Source organism: Polypterus senegalus, chromosome 5 (genome assembly GCF_016835505.1).
Source record: "Polypterus senegalus isolate Bchr_013 chromosome 5, ASM1683550v1, whole genome shotgun sequence".
Lineage (NCBI taxonomy): Eukaryota > Metazoa > Chordata > Cladistia > Polypteriformes > Polypteridae > Polypterus > Polypterus senegalus.
Genome location: NC_053158.1, coordinates 101240468 through 101256464, shown reverse-complemented (window position 1 = coordinate 101256464; position 15997 = coordinate 101240468). Strand labels below are relative to the sequence as shown.

The 15997-nt window shown below is 37.9% G+C and overlaps 1 protein-coding gene across 1 annotated transcript in view; it reads left to right on the top strand.

Moving 5' to 3' along the window:
• avl9 (AVL9 homolog (S. cerevisiase)) overlaps positions 1 to 15997 on the top strand; it is a 131466-nt gene that overhangs the window by 96506 nt on the left and 18963 nt on the right. Inside the window, exons 13-14 of the mRNA XM_039753168.1 lie at positions 6834 to 6951; positions 10824 to 10877. Coding sequence (XP_039609102.1) covers positions 6834 to 6951; positions 10824 to 10877 — 172 coding nt within the window. The remainder of the gene's footprint in view (positions 1 to 6833; positions 6952 to 10823; positions 10878 to 15997) is intronic.

The following is a 15997-nucleotide window of genomic DNA, read 5'->3' as shown; positions in this document are numbered from 1 at the left end:
ATATATATATACTGCTCAAAAGAATTAAAGGAACACTTTTATGTGTAGCATAAAGTCAATGAAATTTATGGGATATTAATCTGGTCAGTTAAGTAGCAGAGGGGGTTGTTAATCAGTTTCAGCTGCTGTGGTGTTAATGAAATTAACAACAGATGCACTAGAGGGGCAACAATGAGATGACCCCCAAAACAGGAATGGTTTAACTGGTGGAGGCCACTGACATTTTTCCCTCCTCATCTTTTCTGACTGTTTCTTCACTAGTTTTGCATTTGGCTACAGTCAGTGTCACTACTGGTAGCATGAGGCATACCTGGACCCTACACAGGTTGCACAGGTAGTCCAACTTCTCCAGGATGGCACATCAATACGTGTCATTGCCAGAAGGTTTGCTGTGTCTCCCTGCACAGTCTCAAGGGCATGGAGGAGATTCTAGGAGACAAGCAGTTACTCTAGGAGAGCTGGAGAGGGCCATAGAAGGTCCATAACCCATCAGCAGGACCAGTATCTGCTCCTTTGGGCAAGGAGGAACAGGATGAGCACTGCCAGAGCCCTACAAAATGACCTCCAGCAGGCCACTGGTGTGAATGTCTCTGACCAAACAACCAGAAAGACTTCATGAGGGTGACCCAAGGGCCCCATGTCCTCTAATGGGCCCTGAGCTCACTGCCCAGCAGCATGCAGCTCATTGGCATTCGCCATAGAATACCAGAATTGGCAGATGCACCACTGGTGCCCTGTGCTTTTTACAGATGAGAGCAGGTTCACCCTGAGCACGTGACAGAAGTGAAAGGGTCTGGAGAAGCCATGGAGAACATTATGCTGCCTGTAACATCATTCAGCATGAGCAGTTTGATGGTGGGTTAATGATTGTCTTGGGAGGCATATCCATGGAGGGTCACACAGACCGCTACAGGCTTGACAAAGGCACCTTGGCTGCCATTAGGTATCAGGATGAAATCCTTGGACCCATTGTCAGACCCTATGCTGGTACAGTGGCTCCTGGTGCACGACAATTCCTGGCCTCATGTGGTGAGAGTATGCAGGCAGTTCCTGGAGGATGAAGGAATTGATACCATTGACTGGCCACCACACTTTCCTGACCTAAATCCAATAGAACACCTCTGGGACATTATGTTTTGGTCCATCCAATGCCACCAGGTTGCACCTCAGACTGTCCAGGAGTTCAGTGATGCCCTGGTCCAGATCTGGGAGGAGATCCCCACAACACCATCTGTCATCTCATTAGAAGCATGCACCGATGTTGTCAGGCATGTATACAAGAACACAGGGCTATACAAAGTGCTACGCATAATTTTGAGTTGCTGCAATTAAATTTTGGCAAAATGGACTAGCCTGCCACATAATATTTTCACTCTGATATTTGGGGCGCCTTTGAATTCAGGGCTCTGTAGGTTGATCATTTTCATTTCCATCAAACGATGTGGCATCCTTTCGCTCCTAACACATTACCCAGTCTATATCAGTATAGATATCCAGGAGGATTTCTTTTCCCATTGAGATCTGATGTGTTTTCAAAGTGTTCCTTTAATTTTTTTGAGCAGTTTATATATATATATATACTACTATATTTATATATATATATATATATATATACACATACATACAGTGGAACCTCGGCTCACGAACGTCTCAGTACACGTACAACTCGGTTTACGACCAAAAAGTTCGCCAAACTTTTGCCTCGGTTCACGACCACACTCTCGGTATACGAACAATCCAGTTTCCTTTTAGGTTTGTACATGTTCAGTCTCTCCCTGGGCATTTCCTGTGCAAGAGCAAGAGAGAGAGAGCGCAACACACACACGCACACACGAGAGAGAGAGAGAGAGAGAGAGTGAGTGAGCAAGCAAGCAAACGAGAGAGGGAAGGCTGGACACATAAGGTAGAAAAGGCTTGTTTTTGTTTTTTCCTGTGCTTAAAACTAATTAAAAAAAGTGTTTTTTGCAAGCGGTTCCTAGCACTATAGACGAACTATTGCAGTGTTAGTTTTCTCTGTTGTTCAAGGTTTTCTCAGTGTTATTTAATGTTTTTACATTTAGTTTACTATTACGCTGTGCATTCTATGGTATAATTTAACTATATTTGTGCTTAAAAACTAAAAAAATATAGTTACATACAGCTCGTACGGTCTGGAACGGATTAATTGTATTTACATACAATCCTATGGTGGAAATTGCTTCGGTTCACGACCAAATCGGTTTACTTACCAGAGTTTTGGAATGAATTATGGTTGTGAACTGAGGTTCCACTGTATGTATATATATATATATATGTGTGTATATATATATATATATATATGTGTGTATATATATATATATATATATATGTGTATATATATATATATATATATGTGTGTATATATATATATATATGTGTGTATATATATATATATGTGTGTATATATATATATATATATATGTGTGTATATATATATATATGTGTGTATATATATATATATATATATATATATATATATATATATGTGTATATAGTGGAGGATTCTTCTTGCGTTGGACTGCATTCTTTCTCTTTTCTGCCTGATCCTTTTTAGTGGTGTTCTGTGATGCTGTTATCTCAGCTTAATTTCTGATGTTAGGCCCTTTGCTGTGTCATCTGCAGCTTCATACAGAAGAGTATTACTCTTTCTGGTACAATAGGTCTGTACTGAAATTCCCCACTAAAAGTAAATACTACTTTTTAAATTTTTTTTTTAGAAAGAGAAGGTAATATCAGTTTCAGCTCCCCAGACATAAAGATATAGAGAGAGTGGCTCATCAGCTTTTAGTTTCAGCGAGACATTTTAGAGGGTCATTTTAGAGTGTAAGAGCGGAGTGCCGCTTTCGAGAGTTTTCTCAGAGTGCCCTCAGAATTCTCCTCAAAGATCAGTGAGAGTGTCAGAGTGTCTTCTGTGTGAATGTGTGGGTGCAGCTAATTTTTTTAAGATGGAATTCGGAACTCTTGTAATTGGATTAAAGTCACTTCCACTCATAAAATCATGGTCGTCTCATAGGTGAGTTGTTCTGTCCATCCCAGTTGTCATTTCTTGAATTATAGGTATTTGTTCTTGAGTCGATTTCACATCTTCTGGTCTAAAAGTCTGTATAGGGTGCCCTTTAAAGATGTCAACTCTGATTTACACCTTTATTATCAGATGAGGTACAGGCAGATCCTGATACAAGCTGGAGTTCAGTTACTTAGTTTGAATGTATAAGTGGGGAAGGCACCACTGATGTCCACTAAAGCAGCTGCCTTAACAGGGCTGGTGTGCCACTAAAGCCAATTAGCATGGACAGTGCCCACTGTGTCCTACACAATCCTGGCAAAGATTTCAGTTTATCTCTGGAAATGTTCTCTCTCTCTCTCTCATTTCTTCATTCATAGAACTGTGCTAACGCTGGGCTGACCACATTACCACCAGGTTTTATCCTGTCAATACTTATTTTTGAAGCACCATTAACAGGATTCATAGAAACTTTTGAAGAGTTTTATTCTCTGTACAGGTAGTTGTCGACATATGACCTCATTCAGTTCTGACAGCCAGTTGACAGTAGATGTGGACGTAAGATGGATCAGAATTTGTATTCAAAACTGACTGTATGTGTAGTACTGTATAATAAGTCCCTTAAGTCATATTGTTTGTCTTATATTCTATTTTTATCATCATTCATAGCATGTTGTGTAGATTTTCAATGTTTTTTTTTTGTTTTTTTTTTTCTTATTTTATTATTTTGTTTCCTTGTTACTGTTACTTTCGTGGTAGCTGAATTTTTATTAGCTTCACGAACCCTTTCTTTGTCTGTGCCATGTTACACTATCAGCATGAGCCTCTCCAAATGTTCACTGAGTTAACTGCAAGAGGAGGAATTGTACCAGCAGAGTTTGAGCACTCGTATGTTTTCTGTTTTAACAGTTCAGCTTGTTAATTATAAACATTAACAGATAAAGGACTTCAGTGTGGTTTCATTACAACTTTGTGGCGGTTCTCACAAAGTGGCACATTGCGAATTACAACACGGAATCTTCAGAGGTTAACTGGATTGAAAGCCATCGCACAGCAGCACTGCGTGTGCGGTGAACACCTGTTATGATGGGATAACTTAAAGTCACATGCAATCGCATTCGCTTTCTTTCCTCCCTAATACTGCTTGGTCACCTTCATTTTTGCATTGAAATCAATTGCCTTTTTTGTGTAATTGTAAGACAAATGTAACTGAGCATAGTCTAAACCACTGCAGGTAATAAATTGAGATTTAAATTAATGAGTCACGGCATACAGAATTAGAGTGGTGATAACTGTTGTTTGCCTGTGAGATGCAGTAGTAAGTCGAATGATCATATGGTGCATAGGTCATAAGTCAACGACTACCTGTATATTATTTGAATAGGAAACTTGCTTCCTTCATTACATGGTCAATTGGATTTAGCAAACTAGATGAAGGGAGACAATCAAACAGAATTGAATATTCACATTCACTCAAACAACGCTAATTTCATGTCTCCAGTCCTGACCTGATGATTTATGCTTTCCTATCACCTATCACCAGGAAAGCTTTGACAATGAATTCCGTAATCTAAATGCATGTAACTTAGAGCTGTGAAGGGATTTTGCATCTCTTATTGAATATCCCATAGCATTGTACGTTTGTGGCCAATGAATTCTTAAATATCATAGTTTATCTTAACAGATGATGTAAGGTTCAAAGTATGAGAATCCAGCCTTTAGCTTTGCAAGGTCAGTGGTTGGTTTAAAATGTTTCCCAAGCTATATGATAATATCTCAGCTGCTTTTATATAATTAACACATTATTATATACTGTACATGTCCACAAGCCACTCAATCACAACTTTGCATTTTTTACCCTTTATTTTTATTCTTTCAGCACACCTTTATGTTCTCAAAAGCATAAGTCATTAAGAACACAGAATTGCATTGTTGTTACAAAAAAGGAGAAAAAACAATTCTGCACATACAAATTTAAATACTGTCATTATCAATACACACATATCTAGTCACATATGATCCAAAGGACATTGCTCACAAAAATAATGGTTAAGATCTAAAGTCCATTGTCAATTTATAATCTATACATATATGGGATTGGTGATTGCTTATATCTCTGGCCATTATTTTTGCATAGCCAGTTTATATGAGTTCCTTATATGGCAGCCAGTAATCCCTTCCCTTAATCTGGGTAGGCAACTCAAAATTTCGATTTAATCAATTTTCTAGAAAATTCCAAACACATGAAGGTGTAGCTGTCTGGGGAAATACGTAATTTGCATCTGAATATCCCATATTCTTTGGGCCAATGATGACATTACAGACCTGTTTCTGTCAAAATAGAGCCAAAAGGGAGCTATAAATTACAAAGGCAGCTTTACTAATCTCCATTATAAATTCTCCTCTTAGGACATACAGTGGAACCTCGGTTTGCAAGTAACTTGGTTTACGAGTGTTTTGCAAGACGAGCTACATTTTTTAATAAATTTTGACTTGATAAAAGAGCGATGTCTTGCAATACGAGTATTATGGTTACACTTTGTCTGCTGAGCGTCACGTGATCACAACTGAGCTGATGGTTCTTCTCTCGCTTGCGCGTGTGTCTCTCTCCTTATCTCTATCGCTCGCTTGCGTGCGCATCTCTCTTTCTCTCTCTCCTTATCTCTCTCTCTCTCTCTCTCTCTCACTTCTCTTGAGGGCAATCGTCTCCTATTCTCCGTCTGAGTGCCTCACTCATATACACAACATCCGTACGAGCGTATACTGTTTACTACAGCATTGTGACTGTGTGTGCGAGTCTCCGTCTTGCTCCCCAAAACACAAAGCTAAGTCTCAGTACTTTAACAAAACCAGCTTTATTCAGCTTGAAACAGCAACAGCGCGGTTATTTATTATAGCGGAATCTTTATAATGTTCCTTGTATCACCCATCAACGGCAGGCGCTTATAGCATGTCTGCGATCTTTTTGGATGTGCTTATACGGCGAACTGCTACAGCGCTGGGAGACTGCGATTGCTTTGAGACACTCTTCCGCGTGTCATCCCGTTGGGTGGAATCCCACAAGAGTTTAGAAACTCACTCACACTAGCCATGATTCTTTTTAAAGGTAAAGTGCAGGTTAAATTGTTTTATGTATTTTTACTTTATATTTTGTATTAATCATTTTTATATGAATAGTTTTGGGTTGTGGAATGAATCATCTGAGTTTCCATTATTTCTTATGGGGAAATTCACTTTGATATACGAGTGCTTTGGACTGCGAGCATGTTTCCAGAACGAATTATACTTGCAAACCGAGGTTCCACTGTATAATGTTTTATCTATCTGTCAGTAATCAGACACAATATGCTCTGATCAGCAATCCAAATGCAACCAAATGTACAGGCTGAAAATCAGTACTGTTTTTAAGTCTCATTACGAAAAGGTTTTTTTTTTCTTTTACTTATTTAACATGGATGTGTTTAAATGCTTTACTTCTATGTTAATTTAAGACACACAATGTACTAAATATGTGGTTAATTTTCATGCTGTATATTAAAATAAACATTACATTTAAAAACATTCTTTTTCATAGTATTAGTGGATGTCTAATAAATAACTATGTAACTTTAGATTGAGGATATTGATGACCTCTATAGACTGACAAATGATAGTACTGCTTTTTTGAGTAAAATATAAATAAAATCAGAATTATTTCCATAAGTAAAATGTGAAAATGTCCACATAACTTGTTGCTTATAAGTAAATAATGAATTTTACATCTAAAATGTGCTATAAATGTTTACTGTAAATAAGCCTTTTTCTTTTTCAGACAATGAAAAAATGTTGGCAGACTATGGAAGTGCATTTGTTACTGCATGGAAAATTACACACAACTACCGTGTATGGCACAGCAACAAGCACCCCGCCTTTTCAGATATTAATCCAGGGTAAGAGTTGTATTTAATCTGGGGAGAAAATTGCTTGGACTCATGTTAACTCTGCATTGTTTCTTCCTTAGGGTCACTCTTATTTTAATAGTTCACTATTGGTTATAAATATTGGATTTGGGGGATTTTTCATTGTACTTGCCTCAATAACTAGAGGCCATCAAGCTGTGCAATTCAAATCTTTCACTTTTGCATTGCCATATAAAAACTTACCTGTGCTGTTCATGCAGTGTTAGTCAATAATAGTGTTACTGCTGTCACTAAAGTCAATGTGTAGGCACTGTGGAGCTCTCTTAGTGTCAAAAGCAAAATATTTAATATCTGCAGAACTTAATATCCTCTTATACATACATTTTTGTTTTCTTTGCCCACATTACTTTATAAGAGCAAATGCCTAAACCTTTAATATCAAGGCAGGGTGTTGCTGATTAATATATACACAAAGGCATGTATGTTAGAGAGAAACATTCATGTGTAATCTATTAATTGTCGTATTACGGTAGCCTACACTCAAAAGCTGAACAAAATACAATAAATGAAACATAAAATATATTAACAAATTAAATATTCAATCATGCTCATCAAAGTCATTATATAAAGAAATGAATTGTCTTAAGAAATAAAAATAAATGGGAAATAAATGCCCATATTTAGTAGCCTGAGGACTTAATTCGGACTCTACAGTCTTTTGCGGCACGCAATGCTTTTGCTTTATACAGGGTATATGTCCAAGTTTTCAAAATGTTCTTGATACTTACCTTAGGCTGAACAATTGTGTCACATCAGAGCATATTAGACTCATAAAATGTGTAAAAGGCGCTATATAGCGCCTGACCCGACACAGATTGGACACGGGAGGCACGTGTAAAATAAAAGGATTTTTTTATTCCTCTTCAGCTGGAGGGCACGTCTTCCCCGTACTCCCCCCAGCCACAACACAGTCCCAAACACCAGTACAGCACCAGTAAAACACAAACACTCTTCTCTGGCACCACCACTCCTCCCACACAACCTTGTCTTCCTCCACCCAACTCTGGCCGATGAGTGGTGGTTGCTGGCTCCCTTTTATAGGTCACCTGGTGATGAAGCTGTTGTCCACACGGGCTCAGGAGTCCCAAACACAGCACCCCCTGGCGGTACCTGCGGGACCCAACAGGGCTGCCCCCAACTCCAATTCCCAGGGAGCCCTGTGGGAAACTGAGGCACTACACCAGCCCAGGGGGGCGGCCATCTAGCGTCCAGGGGGAGGTATTGCACTATCCAGGGCTGCTCCCCCTGAATACAGTGTGCAGGGGCGTCCTGACTGGGCATGGATCCCAGGTGCCTGTCACAAATGTTATACACATTTAATAACTAATTCATCATAAAACCTGAACTCTTTAGGTTTAGGCTTAATATTAACATTACAACATTAGAAGAGTTTTGATGAGAACAGGCCACTCAGCCCAACAAACCTCCCCAATCCAATCTACCTAATTTCTCTAAAATAACATTGAGTTTAGTGTTGAAGGACCCTAAAAGTATACAGTCTTCAACACTACTTGGTAACTGATTCTGTGTGTTTATGATTCTTTATGTGAAGAAAAACATTCTACCTTTTGTGCAAAATTTGCCGGTAACAAGTTTCCATCTGAGTCCCTCTTTTGTTATTTAAGAATTTATTACAAAGTAAGTAATACACTGTACTAATTACTTTCATCATTTTAAAAACTTGGATTTTGTCACCTCTTAGTATTAGTTTTCTTAGGACGAAAAGTTCATTTCCCTAAATCGTTCATCGTAGCTCATACATTGTAGTTCTGTAATCAGCCTATTTTCTCTTTTCTGGTATTTTCTTAGCACTATTATGTATTTTTGTCCCCTGGAGACTAAAATTACATACAGAATTCCAGATGAGGCCTTACCGTGTGTTATATAGCTTAAGCATAACCTTCTTTGACTTGTACTCAACACATTGTGCTATATAGTCTTATTATCTTGCTAACCTTCTTACTGGTTTAAGAAAAAGGCACATAACTTATGAATTTTATCCCTTAGTTTAGATATATCTTTTTTGTCTTTTTGAAAAAGGCTAATTTTTCAATTCATCTGTTCAAAATGGATAAGTCCTTTAACTAGTTATTGAGTTTCTTATATATGAGCTGTGGCATTCATTTGCTCACAACTAGCCTCTGCTGGCTTACCATTAGCCCTTCAAACCACCCCCCTGCTTTGTTCCTTTCCTGTTTGGCTTTCTCCATACAAATAGAGAAATCTTCATTTCACTTTGTTTCTTTGTTCAGGAGCTCACCTCCTTTTTCGCTTTTGGCTGCAAATTATGGTTCCTGGGAAATGCTGCAGTTTACTGTCAAGGTCTTAAAAACAGTGTCCTCGGTTGCTAGCAAAGTTATGCCTGTTGGATTTACTGGTGATCAGTCAGCCCCTGTCATTAGTAATGTTAACACATGGCTTTTATCTATAGTCTTCCTCAGGCACTTGATATCTTAGCAAGGTTTCATCTAATGGCACCCCTGGTCCAACTCCTGTTACATACGGTATTTATCCACTCCAGCCCCATTTACCCTTTTGGAGCAGAAGGGATTGCTCCAACTTCACTGTGGCCACACACTAAGCAGTGGAGTCTTTGCTGTATGGCAGAAGTTACAGCCAGATTGAGCAGGGAACAGGGTTTTTTAAGAAAGTAATAGATTTCTTGCCTTTGGTATCCTGGGCGCACATAAGCCCATCTTCTTAGTCGACTACTGGTGCAAACTTCTCTCTCATCAATGTTACACATCCTTCATTTGTGGTCCTTTGTTTAGAACTTGGTTGTTCAGCTCATGCATGTCCCTGGATTTTTCATCTTTTTTATCAGATAAGCGACATAAGCTGCAGTCTGCAGAGGGGCCCTGTCAGGTAAACTGACTTTTTAGCTGGCATTAAAAGTCTCTGGCCCTGTATTTTAAGCCAGTACCCGTGTTCTAGTCAAAGCAAAACATGGATAATGTCAGTCTGTCCTACAACTCCACATACAAAAATACCCCATACCTCTGTAAGTGAACAGTTTTTTCCTTGCGTTACTCAGAATTAGTGGTAAACAGATTGTGAACCTTTACAGCATAAAACGGAGTCTTGTATACATCATCTGGAAATATTTAATTGCAGAGAGAATGAGAATTGTGTTTACAAATATTTAGATAACTCTCATCCTTATATAACCTGCATGCCTCTCTCTTAAAAAAATGTATAACCTGAAAAGGAAAAGACATTACTTTTGATGCATATTAAGCTCATTGATCTGTATCTGGGTTAGCCCAATCACCCTGTTTATAGGATTTTTCCCATTATGCAGTGATTTTCAAAAAATAATACTATGGCTTATATACAGTATGTACTCACTACTCTCCTTAAGCACTCTAGGATTGATTGTATCTGGTCCTGATGATTTGTTTGATTTCAGCGTTTCTGCAACAACTTCCAAATCACTCAGTACCTCCTTGGTCGTCCTTGCCACTGCCTAGGCATAATCAAATTCTTTGCAAGTGTAGACTTCAGGGAAAAATGCAAGGTAGACAAAGAATGTGTTAAATCTCAAGTTTTACAAAAATGATTTTGGGTTCTGAATGCTAGTTTAATTGTACCATGTTCATGGTAAGTTAGTTTTCTCATGTGAATATCCTTCCATTTATGCTGCCATATTTACAATTAGAGTCTACTTCACGGATACAGGGTATTTTCATGACTGTTATTATTAACTAACATCATTGTATTTTTTACCTAAAGGTCATCTTTTGTAGCAGAGTATCCTTTTTCTTTTAAAATTGGAAAGAAAAGTTGAAAATCTAGTTCTTTCACTATAACAAAAATTAAGAAATATTTTATTTATCTTTCAGTCATCCATTCCAAGGGCAGTACAGTGTTGCTGATGTAAAACTACGGCTTTCACAGTAAGTGCACCAGTTATTCACTACGTGTATTTTACTTTATCACTAAGATCATGTGATGTGATATGGTAGATTTGCTGAGCCTGGACTTTAGCTTCAAGACTCATAACAACAGATGTATGTGGTGACATAAACAATTCTGTCAAGTACTCAAGCTGACAACAACCCGCATACCCTAGTAAACACAATTGTACTAGAGTACAATAACAGTCATTTTTAGATTTTAACAGTTGCCAGCAGCAGCCATGATTCCTTCTGCCTGTTGAAACTGTCACCATTCAGGAGGCGCAAAATTACCTGTAATTGTTTGCATTATTTTTTTATTAAAGGTAAGTTGTGAAAATGCAGTTTACTGTCAAGGTTTTGAAAACACAGTGTCCTCAGTTGCTAGCAAAGTTACGCCTGCTGGGTTTACTGGTGATCATTCAGCCCCTGTCATTAGTAATGTGAACACGTGGCTTCTATGTGTAGTCTTCATCTGCCCAGGCACTTGCTATCTTAGCAAGGTTTCGTCTAATGGTACCCCTGGTCCAACTCCCGTTACAAACGATATTTTTCCAGTCCAGCCCCATTTACCCTTTTGGAGCAGAAGGGAGTTAACATAACTGGATAGTGGACCACTACCTTTTGGTATATTTCTTATTTCTGCTGAAAAAAGGAACACAATTTCAGTTCTGAAGTAGTCTTAAAGATGGGGTCTACCTATACTATATCAATCAAATTAATGAGCTTATTTTTTAGTAATTTTATATGCAGTATATTTAACTGTTTATCTTGGAGTTTTATGAACAAAGAAATGAGAACCTGATCCAAACAACTCAATATATCTAAAGCAGTGACTCTTAGAGCTTGAGATCATGGGAAAGCATTTTCAGTTGCAGTGTAAAATGCTCCTAAGCAGCTGTTAAAATTCCTTTTGTAATTGAACCCATTCATTTTGAAATGCTAGTAAACATTTAATTAATACCACTCTATAAAATGACACGTAGGGAATAAAAGTAAAATACCCAAGATGTTCATACTTCTATTCAGTGTCTTCATTTTGACTCACTAATGCTGATCATCTTGTGATGTTAGATGAGCTTATTTAAGTTAAAGGCCCTGCAACACTAAAAGGGTATCCTTGTTGTATACTATAAAGAATGCACATGCACCCTGTTGGACTAGTGAAGTGAAGGGACGTCAAAAAAATACAGGAAAGGGAGTGAATTTCCACTTGATTACCAGTTTTTGCCTTCAGCAATGCCTGTAATTACAGTAAAACTTTGACTATCCATCAGGGGTCAGGACTGAGGCCATGATGAATAAGAGAAAAGACAGATAACAGAACAGCTACTTTAAAATGATATACTGTACTGTAGATTAGAGAATAATCATATTTATCTACAAAACAAAATATATTATTAACAGAATTAACCAGCGTAATAAGGAAACACAACTCAGAAGTACTCGAGTTTTCTACTTTTTACTTGAAGTCTTCATTCTGTAACAAACTGTGCCCTGTCTTATACTCCGTTACCTGGGTTATCGAGCACACCTCCAAAACAATAAAAGAAAGCTTTCTGTACCAATCAGTTTATCTCCTGCCACTCACATTCTTTTACTATACCGCAAACACTCCTGCTTATTGTCTCCTGATTCCCTACTCAAAACTTCCTTCCGCCACACCTTCCTTTTTCTCCTAACTTCTCCTGTCACTCATCTCCTATGAGGCATGTCCGCCCCTTACAAAACAGAACCCCTTCACCCAGTCCCATTAATTACAGCATTCATTACACAATTCCCGCCCCCAACAGTGCATCAAAAACTGCCTACATGTCACAATAGACTATCAAAACATAATATAACACACTAAAAAGAATAATAATATATTAATACAGAATAACCGTCAGTGGTTTCCACTTTCAACACATTTTCCAATTTTGTCGACATCATGCTTTATATAGTTCACTGTTGTACTTCCTACTCCGTTTTGTAAACGTTTAACTATTTCAGTTTTTTGTGACAATTCCAACACCCTATGTTTATGTTTATTAGCCGTAATAATGTATACTAGATTAATTATAATAAAAGTGAAAAGCTACAAAACGCTATTAAAACTGAAGGTACATAACTGACACTGTGATTTCAAAATGCAACCTGACACATGGTACTGGGGAATAACACTACGTGCTAGCATAAGGGAGTGTTGTTCCAAAGTGCAGAGTTCACAGTGTAGTACGGTAATAGGTAGCCGCTGGCGTTATTTTTTTTTTTTTGGCCCAGATGGTTAACAGAGACTGGTGGTTAATCGAGTGACGGATATTCAAGGTTTTATTGTAATTGAATAATTTGGTAAGAGCCCTACATTATTTTCCTTACCTTTCTCCATAGGAGGCGGACTGTAGCCATTAGACCTATATCAGGTTAACTGAAGCACACTTGTTTCAAGAAACAGAATAATTCAATGTATTTAGACAAGGACTACAAAACTGTTATAATTGCAGCACAGGAGACGTGATGCAAGACAGATGAGACACACAAACATGTAGAATAGAAGAGGCTGGCTATTTACTTATGATTTCTGAGTTCTAATTTACCTTTGCCCAGATAAAACAGTTTTACGATATCCAGTCTTTAAGGATGGTGTCTGATATTGTGTGGAGCTTTTGCTGTTGTTGCTCTGGGATCAAGTGGAGAATTCGTCTTGTATTGGAGTGCACTCTTTCTCTTTGCGACATGGTCCTTTGTTCATGGTGTGCTGTGCTTTTCTCAGCTCGCTGTTAAGTTTCTCTTGTGTGCTTTGCAACTTCCTAGGGAAAAGTATTACTCTATCTGGCACAAGAGTTCAGATGCTGAATTTCCCTTCTTGAAGTAATGGATACTTTTCAATATTCTCAGACTGGTCTCAGTCACTAGCACAGTGATTGACATAGCAGAGCTCAGCTTTCTACTTTAAAACGGGGAGTAGCAGTATCAGTGTTTTTGGTTCCAGAGTGTGCGAAAGAGTGAAAGAAATGAATGCAGCTAGTTTTCAAAGGAAGGTGTAACCTCTTTTGATTGGATTAAAGTCCTTTCCAGTTATAGAACAAGGGCCTACTCATAAATTCATTATTTTGCCCATCAAACTTGTTGAATTACCGTATAGCTCTTTGCTCAAACGTTGGTGTCTGTTTGGCTCCTTCTGGTCTAAAGGGACCTCTGAAAAGATGGCAGTTCAACTGTTATTTACACCTTTGTTATCAGTTGAAGGACAGGCTGATCTTAGTAGGTAACTCGTGATGCCCAGATCGATCAACTGCTGATCTATTTTCACTCTTTAAAAGACTGGATTGGTTACTGGTAAGTTGGCTGATCTCAAAAAAAATATTTTTTCAGCTTCTGTGTCTCTAAGCATTATTGTAATTTAGTTGTTGTGCTCCTTAACATTTAGTATTGCGGTATTTAAGCTAGTGCACATCTTTATTTTGCTGTGAACAGAGAGCAGTAAGGCATACTTTACCAGCGAAAGAGATGTAGCATTTACATTAAAGAACTGGAGTAATAAACAGAAAAAAGAATTGGAGGAGTCATCCTGTGCAATTAGACATACAGCAAGAAAAGACACTTGAATGAATTCAGACCTTTTTATTTTGTCCTTTCATTAAACTGGACACGGTAGCGAGCTTATGTTATGTACAGCAGCCCACATTTTCAGTTAGAAAGAAAAGATAAAGAATTTGAAATGGCTGCTTAGTAAAGAAATATGCTTGTAAGCATAACAGAAAAGTCTATTTCACTTGTATCTTGTATCTTCTTGATTAACATCTTCTGAACATTTGATAGAATTGCAGCTTTTATAAAGGTTTTTACTGTGTTTATTATTTATTTGTGATTGTATTTTACTGCTGTTATTAGCAATAACTACTTTTGCTACACCAATAGCTTGCCTTATTTTTTTTGCTCAATTGAGGAATCCTAATCCAAATCCTTATTGAAATGGCTAAGAGATGTGTGTTCTACAAATTAGAAAAATATGAAATTCCCATAACAAGAAACAGCTCAGACATTTTTCAATAAAAAAACAGCTGTTTATCAATGGCATCTTAAATAAGTATTCTTTGATCCCTAACCACACTTAATATACTTCCCAGCCATTTTATTAATTTTTGACTGCTTACATTCTGGTGTGTTGGATTTATTTTTTCTTCTTTTTCCCTTCTTTTATTTGTTTACCCTTTTTCATGCTTCTTTTTGTGTTAAATAGATTTGAATCAGGTTAATATACTAAATAAATAATAAATTCAGCACATCATTTTACAGTAGAGTCTCGCTTATCCGACATAAACGGGCCAGCCGAACGTCGGATAAGCGAAAATTTTGGATAATGGCAGGTGTTAGGAGAAAACCTATTAAACTTCAAACTATGTTAAAATTTTTCACATTACGAACCTAATAATCATGTTTTACAACAAAACAACAGAATAAATTAACTGAAAAAAGTTACAGTTACAGAATTGTCTGACGTTAAATACAGTATGTACTGTACTTAAAAAGTTCAGTCCTGTGATGATTTAAAGACATTTTTGATCGTAGTCTGCTTTCCTGACGAGTGCTGTTTCTTCGCTGTGAAGTCTCGCCATCTTTGCAGCATCATTATGTCGATTCCTGTAGCTTCTTCTTGTTGCTCAATGTAATTAATTGCAGTTTCTAGCCTTAACTCCGTCACTAATATAGTCAACATCCGTATGAGCGTATACTGTTTACTACAGCATAGTGACTGCGTGTGTGTGTTTGTGCTGTGACTTCTGAGTCCCCGTCTTGCACCCGAAAACTCGAAGCTGAATCTCAGTACTTTTAGCAACACCAGCTTTATTAAGCTTGAAACAGCATCAGCGAGGTTATTTAATGTAACGGGATCTGCCATTCTCCTATACACAAACACAGCAGTCAGGCAGGGTCGGGGGGAAAGTAATACTGAGCCCAGCTCATTTATAATGTCCCTTGTTCCTTGTATCATCCATCAATGGCAGGCGCTTATAGCATGTCCGCGATCTTTTCGGATTGGCTTTTACATCGAACTGCTACAGCACTGGGAGACTGCGATTGCTTTGGGACGCTCTTCTGCGTGTTGTCCCATTGGGTGAAATCCCATAAGAGTTTAG